The sequence below is a fragment of the Argentina silus genome, assembly GCF_951799395.1.
Source record: "Argentina silus genome assembly, chromosome: 10".
NCBI classification, from domain to species: Eukaryota; Metazoa; Chordata; class Actinopteri; order Argentiniformes; family Argentinidae; genus Argentina; species Argentina silus.
Genome location: NC_139664.1, coordinates 3,069,843 through 3,077,342, shown reverse-complemented (window position 1 = coordinate 3,077,342; position 7,500 = coordinate 3,069,843). Strand labels below are relative to the sequence as shown.

General features: G+C 43.0%; 1 protein-coding gene across 1 annotated transcript in view; it reads left to right on the top strand.

Annotated features, from left to right (window-relative positions):
- Positions 1–7,500, top strand: part of syngap1b (synaptic Ras GTPase activating protein 1b) — a gene marked incomplete at its 3' end in the record, with an annotated part of 59,628 nt that overhangs the window by 37,207 nt on the left and 14,921 nt on the right. Inside the window, exons 14-17 of the mRNA XM_083678136.1 lie at positions 303–920; positions 1,387–1,851; positions 2,485–2,658; positions 4,168–4,379. Of these exons, the coding sequence (XP_083534262.1) occupies positions 303–920; positions 1,387–1,851; positions 2,485–2,658; positions 4,168–4,379 (1,469 nt within the window). The remainder of the gene's footprint in view (positions 1–302; positions 921–1,386; positions 1,852–2,484; positions 2,659–4,167; positions 4,380–7,500) is intronic.

The window sequence follows — 7,500 nt, the reverse complement described above, 5'->3', positions numbered from 1 at the left end:
AACTTGGTGAGGTTGGTGCATGGACAAATAGCAAATATTGACAAGAAATTTACAAAATAGCAAAGTATTAACAAAATAGTGGTGAGTTAACAAAATTAAAAAAAAAAAAATGGTTATATGTCCTGGGTCATAGTAATCAGGCATACAAACCCCCTCTCGATAGATACGTATCACACAATGGGCAATATCAGCAGATTGCCACATGGCATTGTAGGATAACAGAGGGCACAGAAGCTAGCTACAGTGTACACCTCTTGGGTGCTCAGTGTCAATCAAAAAGTGTGTCTATGATGGACCTCCAGGACTCTCGAATGAACAGTGTGTCTAACTTGCAGTCGGTGGACATGCTCAACTCCTCCCAGGCCTCCATCGCTGGCATGGGCAGCTTCGGCGGGCTGAGCAGCGGTGGCGGTGGAGGCCTCGGCTCGGGCCTGAGCAGCCAGCTGCGGGTCGGGGGCCGCCTCTCGGCCGGCTCGGGCGGCTCCAGCATGTCGGGCGGCCTGCGGCTGAGCCAGCTGAGCCAGATGGGTGCCACGACCGACTCGCTGTCCCAGCAGCAGCAGCAGCAGGCGGCAGCCCTGCGCTACCCGCTCTCCTTCCAGAACCCCCTCTTCCACCTGGCCACTGCTGACGGGCCTCAGCAGCAGCAGCAGCAACAGCAGCAGCAGCAGCTCCACCACCAGCACAGCCGGGCCCAGCCCCCGCCACCCCTTCTCCTGGCCCCGGGGCCTGAGCCCTCGCACCCGGGCTACACCCCCCAGTTTGCCCATGGGGGGTTCTCCCGCAGCGAGGACCTGTCCACCCTCAGGCCCGGGGTGGGCCATCTAGGGCAGCCCAGCATCATCCACTCACACAGCTACAGCGATGACTACAGCAGGGCCGACGCCTACGGGCGAAGGCAGTTTTCCATGAACGTGCAGGTAACACAAATATTGTGCACAGCAGTCCCCCCTTTTAACAAGCCACAAGACATTCAATATATTTGTCATTTCAATATATTTGTCTTTTGCCTCTTCATTATGTTCTGTGGTGACTTCAATGAATGATATACCTACCTGTAAATGGTTTAAGGTTCATATGAATATCATTTATCGGGAAACATTTCCTTAAGTAACTTTCCAAATAGATGACTGTTGTTAATAGAATAGATCCAATTAAATGACTGTTGTTAATAGAAATGTGAAGATAAAACCTTTCAAACTAAGGTCTATAATATATGTTGACAATGCATTTGTTTATTTTTTTGCAAATCATCTCTCCAAAATAATATTTTCTTTCAACATGAGTATGGATAAGTACTAGGTTAACATCTTAAACAGATTCCATTCATCCGCGGTGTGAGTGGATGAGGATACCAGCTGACTGTTCTCTGCCTATGTTCAATAGGACAACATCCAACAGCAACAGCAACAGCAAATGATGGCCATGGCCTCCCAGACAGGCACCTCCCACTCCTCCCTGGCCACACCCCCTTCCACAGTCCAGCCGGTACGCCAGAGCTCCATTGCCCCGCCTCAGCCTCAGCGTGTCAAATCACAGACCTCCCATCAGCTGTCCGTCAGCTCGGCTGCTGCACCCGCCCCTCCCGCTAAAACACGACCTCCCAGCGGGAACCTGCTCCAGTCGCCGGAGTCGGGCTACGGAGGTCGACAACAACAAGCGCCACGCCAACAGCTGTCCCTTAAAGACAACACAGCCCCTGGCCTGCCACACCAGCAGAGCTCTGTCAGAGAGACCCAAGGCCCACAAGGGGTCACCTCATCGACTACACAGCAACCACAACAACAGCAACAGCAGCAGCAGCAACAACCACAACAACAGCACCTGCTGAAACCCTCAATCAGCAAACAGGTATTTTTGCGACTCACTGCAGCCTACCAGTGCTGCGGAATTCGTTCTGCATTCGCTTGGTGTCAGCGTGCATTCTTCTAAGCTTGTTCATAAGTATTATCTATCTGGCAGGTCTCCTTCTATTTTGAGAATGTGGTGAAAATAGAATGCTCAATCGTACCCAATTAAAAACATATTTTTCAGAGTTCTGACACTTTGTTGATGACTATAACTTTTTCACTGTGGCTGACTGGATAGGATCCTCAGTCATCACCCCAATAAATCCACGGTCTACTTTCTTGCTTTGTTTCTTCAAATATCTGGATTCCAGTATGTATGTATGTAGTATGGCAACAAGCTAACTACATGTAGCTGTGTTATTTCCTCTCTCTGTCTGAACAGAGCTGTTACTTTCAGGGCATTGTGTAATGATTCAAACCCAACTGCCTAATGATTCAAACCCAACTGCCTAATGATTGAAACATGCTCTCATCATGCAGTGTAAAAAAACCAAACTGCTGTTGGTGTCTCAGGAAATTCAGGAAATCCAGTGAGCTGTTAAGATTTCAGAAGGTCAAGGGTCACACACTAATTAGTATAATTAGTGCATTTTCTCACAACTCACAATATCTTGATGTATTATTTTTTTCCCAGGGCTCCCAGTCGCCCTCCACCCTTAACCCCCCGACCCCAGCCAACGAGAGAACAGTGGCATGGGTCTCCAACATGCCTCACCTCTCAGCCGACATCGAAAGTTCACGGATTAACCGCGAGGAGTTCCAGCTGAAGGAGTACTCCAAGAGCATGGATGAGTCGCGCTTAGACAGGGTGTGTTTCTCCCTCCTCCCGCTGAAGTTATAGATGATTTGCATGTTCCATGCATGTTCCACTTTGTGTCTGTGTGTGCTGTATGCATTTGAATGGTTCCGAATTCTGTGCTACTCAATGATAGTTTTCAGTTCAGTTTCAGTTCAGCTCAAAGTTTGAGGCTTTTCAGGAATTTGGGCTGATTTGTCAGAGAAGGCAACTTCGAATCTCAAGTCTTGAATTTTAAATCATAAAATATGTAGATTTTTGATCAGTATTCAGATATATAATCTGTTTACCTTATTTCCATACCTTCCAGGTTTGACATTGAAATCACATTCCAAATTTAGAATCAACCAAACAATGTCTTGAAGCCCTACATAATTTGGTTACTCCCTTAAAGAAATTCAGCTACTCGGTGATCTACTTAGCATCCTGTGGGACGAGAGAACTGTAAGAATGGTCTGAGTCATATCTCCCTGAACAGTAAATTCTTAATGCACGGTGCAGATGTCAAGAAACAGCAAGTCATTTCTATCAGTACAGGCCAGATGGCATGGAGATTCTCATTTATGAATTATTTAGATATGAACAGCTGAGGATGAACTTGAATAACAGTGAGTCATTTAAAGTAAACAAACTTTTTAGCTCGCATATTCATATTTGGCCACAGATGTGGCATTGTCTAAGCAGCGTGTTCAGTCAACCCAAAACTAATAATTTCTGCCCTTTGTGTGAATGCTACAGCATGAAAATTGCACAAAAATGTTTTGTCTGTTGGTCTTGTTTGTTAAGCTTGTTGTTAGATGTTTTGTGAACACGTTAAAAGTGAAAAGACCATCCAAAATACATTTTATTTATAATATTGAGTCTAGAGATGGAGTCTTGATCTCAAGAGCTCTGGTGAACACTTGACACAATACAGATGTGGTCTGGTTGTTGTCTTTGTATGGGTTTTGGCTCAAGGTCTTGGCCTTGGTTTAAGTTGTGGCACCAACATTTTGGTTTTTATCTTGGTCTCCGTTTATGATCTCAGAGAAGATCTGTGGTCTCTCAACAAACATGGGCAAGATATGTCTGTCAGTACCACCTACTGTACTGAGTTACTGTATGTGGTCAAACAGGAGTGACCCAACACTGTAGGTATTCTCACAGTTGGTTTTGCCTTAGTCTAGTCTTCTTCGCCTTGGTCTGGTTCTGGGTCTCAAGATTTTGGCTCCATCTGTGATTGAGTCCATTGTTTTTCGAACTTAGAGGATAACTTGAATAACTTGAAAACTCATGTCCAAAAGAAGGGGCGCTTACAGAAAGACTTGAGTGGACAGTGATGTGGCCTTTTGCCTTTCTCTCTCTCTCTTGCCCTCCCTCCACCTCTCTCTCTCTCTCTCTCTCCTCCCTCCCTCTCTCTCCGTCCCTCCCTCTCTCTCTCCCTCTCTCTCTCTCCCTCTCTCCCTCCCTCTCTCTCCCTCTCTCTCTCTCCCTCTCCCTCCCCCTCTCTCCCTCCCCCTCTCTCTCTCTCCTCTACATCAGGTAAAGGAGTATGAGGAGGAGATCCACTCCCTGAAGGAGCGTCTGATAATGTCACACAGGAAGCTGGAGGAGTACGAGAAGAGGCTGCTCTCCCAGGAGCAGTCAACCAGTAAGATCCTCCTCCAGTACCAGAGTCGCCTGGACGACAGCGAGAGGAGGCTACGGCAACAGCAAGTGGAGAAAGACTCCCAAATTAAAGGAATAATTAACAGGTAAATAGAAGGGGTGATGGTGGAGGAGCGGATGGGGCGGCGGGGGCGGGGGGGGGGGGGGGGTAAAGAGAAAGGGAGGAATGGTTAAGATATGAAGAGGGAAAGAGAGAGAGAGAGAGAGGAGGTAGAGATCTATAAAGAAGAAGAGGAGATGAGGAGTTTACAGTCGATTGCTCACAGAGGTATGTCATTACCTTTGCCCAAGAAATGTGCCCATTTATTTAGAGTACAGAGATTCGTCCCCGACATGGGTGATGCTTTACATGGTGGTAAACATCTAGAATTCCATTAGCCTATTTGTAAATCGTCCATTAAACACGGGAGGAATACCTAAGAGGGAGTCTAGGAATACATTAATGATGCAGGTCGATATATAATGGGGCAGCGTTGAACTGCACACTTAAATGGGGTGAAAGGTTAACAGTGAAACCCATGAATATGAATAAGTCAGGCATGTGTTCAGGTACCGGAGGCTACTGTGCTATTGCAGTCTGCATGGAACAAATGTGCATTCTGACTAACGTTGCCAAGCCGACCGAATTCAGTTGCGAATCTAAGGCAACTTAGGAGAGTAAACAATTGTAAAAATGTTCTCATTTTGCCCACAACCTGCAATTATCTGTAATTGAAGGTTAGACATCTGTCACAGAGCATATTGCCACTTCTAATTCCATTCCAGGAAGGACGAAGTGGATTGAAGACAGAGGCAGTCCTGGCAGTCCTTAAAGGAACACATCCCATCCATAATCCCCAAAACACTAACTTTGCACATAATAAGACACATTTCTAGGCCCTTGGTGGCCATTTTGTATCAATGACTAGAAGATGTTGGTTGTTGTTTTTATAGTAATATACCAGCATCATCCGTCGGAATTGTTCTAATAATCTTAAACTGTTAGTTACTCTTCTACCAGAGTGAATTTAAAAGCACAACAGTTGACATAATTTGACTGATACTTTATCTGCACTGTGCAAAGCAGTATGTGCAAAGCTATCCTTTGTGAACTTAGGTCTTAAGCAGCAAATGTTATTAATGACAAAAAGGCATGAAACAAAAACAAAGGATGGACATATTGCTGGTTTTTCCATTAAAGATCAAAGTGATCTAATGCAAATGATGATCTTATGTACATTGCAGTGATATTACCATCATAACAGGTTTCCATAAAATAGAGCATATGGGACCAATATCTATTTTTTTTTTACCCGAGACCAAAGTATGACTTTGGTGGGGAAAGAGAACAGAGTCACTATCAGACAACTGCTAGCTCTCTTCACCATCAGACAACTATTTTGAGTAGTGGCAACAGTTATGTAGCATTATCTATGAAATGTCATAGGTCTTAGGAACCCTTCCAGCAAAAATCTTTAATTTTGAACTTTGGACTTCTGCCCAAAGTAATCAGAGTTACCATAGTTATATTGCGTGGCGTCACGGATTTACTTGAAGGACCTTATCTGACACTTTGACTGCAACAGGGACTTTGAAGGGGATTTATTGTCAGCAATTTATCCTGTAATGTAGAGGACCCTATGGGCCAAATTATAACTTGAGATCCCAGTGCATGACTTCCACGTAAATCATGCACTAAGGCCAGTGGGAGTTTGAGTTACTACATGCATGCTGATCTCAAGATAGGATTTGGCCTTACATGCATGGCTGCTAAACTCGCATTCATTGCGATTGAATGAGAAATGCTCTTTGCCTTTCCAATTATTCATGGTTCAAAGTATGTTTGTTGCAGTTGGTTATATCCTCTTTATCCAAAAGGAAAATTGACCATCAAATACACACTCACAAACCAATAATTTCTATCAAGACATTTTCAAATCTCATTAATAATTTTGTAGGATTTTTATAGACATATGATGACCATGATGCTTTTTTGTGTGTCAGAATTATCTTGCCTGCCCTGGAGTGCTGTTTTTTTAAGGGAAAGTTGAATAAATAAAGAGCACCTATCTGCACACCTGGGGTTGTCACTACAGGTGCAAACAGAGCAGTCTCGAGGGAAAGTTGACAGATTTTATTCTAATATATAAAAAAATCTGTTCTGCTTTACACAGGAATCAGAGTAATAAACTATTTTTAAATGTAAATGTAAATGTTATCCATATACTATTGAAGTCCAAGTGCTGTTCGAACCATACCAGTAATCATCCTAGATTCTGTTTGTATATTTTGTTGAAATATTATAAATTAAATGATAGATTGTAACTATTTTAAACCTATTGCAATAGCAAATTCTTTTTAATCAGAGATGTGCAATAATACAGGAATAATAGAGGAATTATATCATTATTTATGTAGGCCTAAAAGTACTCTCAGGCACAAACACAGATAACATGTATGCATCCTGTACATGTGGATACACAAGTATACCCCTACATATGTACGTACGTACGTACGCATCCACACCCACACACACACACACACACATACACATACACACACAAACACACACACACACACACATACAGTACCATACTGCCTACCAACAGTATCTACCTACCGTACAGTACATGAATATATGCGTACATATAATTAGTACACATGCGCTCAAGGGTTTTATCAGGTGCCATAGATACTATCAATTAAACCCCTATAAACACAATTTAATTATTTATATTTAGACTTATGCTCTTATGACCTTGAATACTGTAAATCCCTTAATACCATAGATATAACACGTGCTAAAATAATATGACGACTTTGATTTAGGCATGTGTTTTTAATGTTTGTAATGTACAGTAACTACATTTTCTAATGATAGAGCAAGATAGATATTGATGTTATTTATTAATGCATTAAGATTCATATCTGCATAATGTAGCTTTATGTGCTTTATTTTTAGTTTGGTTGGTAGCATTGGTGGTGACGGGTCGCTTGGTGGCGTAGCACACTAATGCGCTCACCACGTAATCGCAAGGTTCCTTGTTCGATTCCGACCCTTGACCTATCTTGCATGTCATCCCTCCTCTCTCTCACCATCCTTCCTGTCAATCTCTACTGTCTCTATCCCAATAAAGCAGAAATGCCCTAAAAACATATTTATATAAAAATAAAAAATAAATAAAAAGATTAATATCTATATAATGTAGCTTTATGTGCTTTATTTTT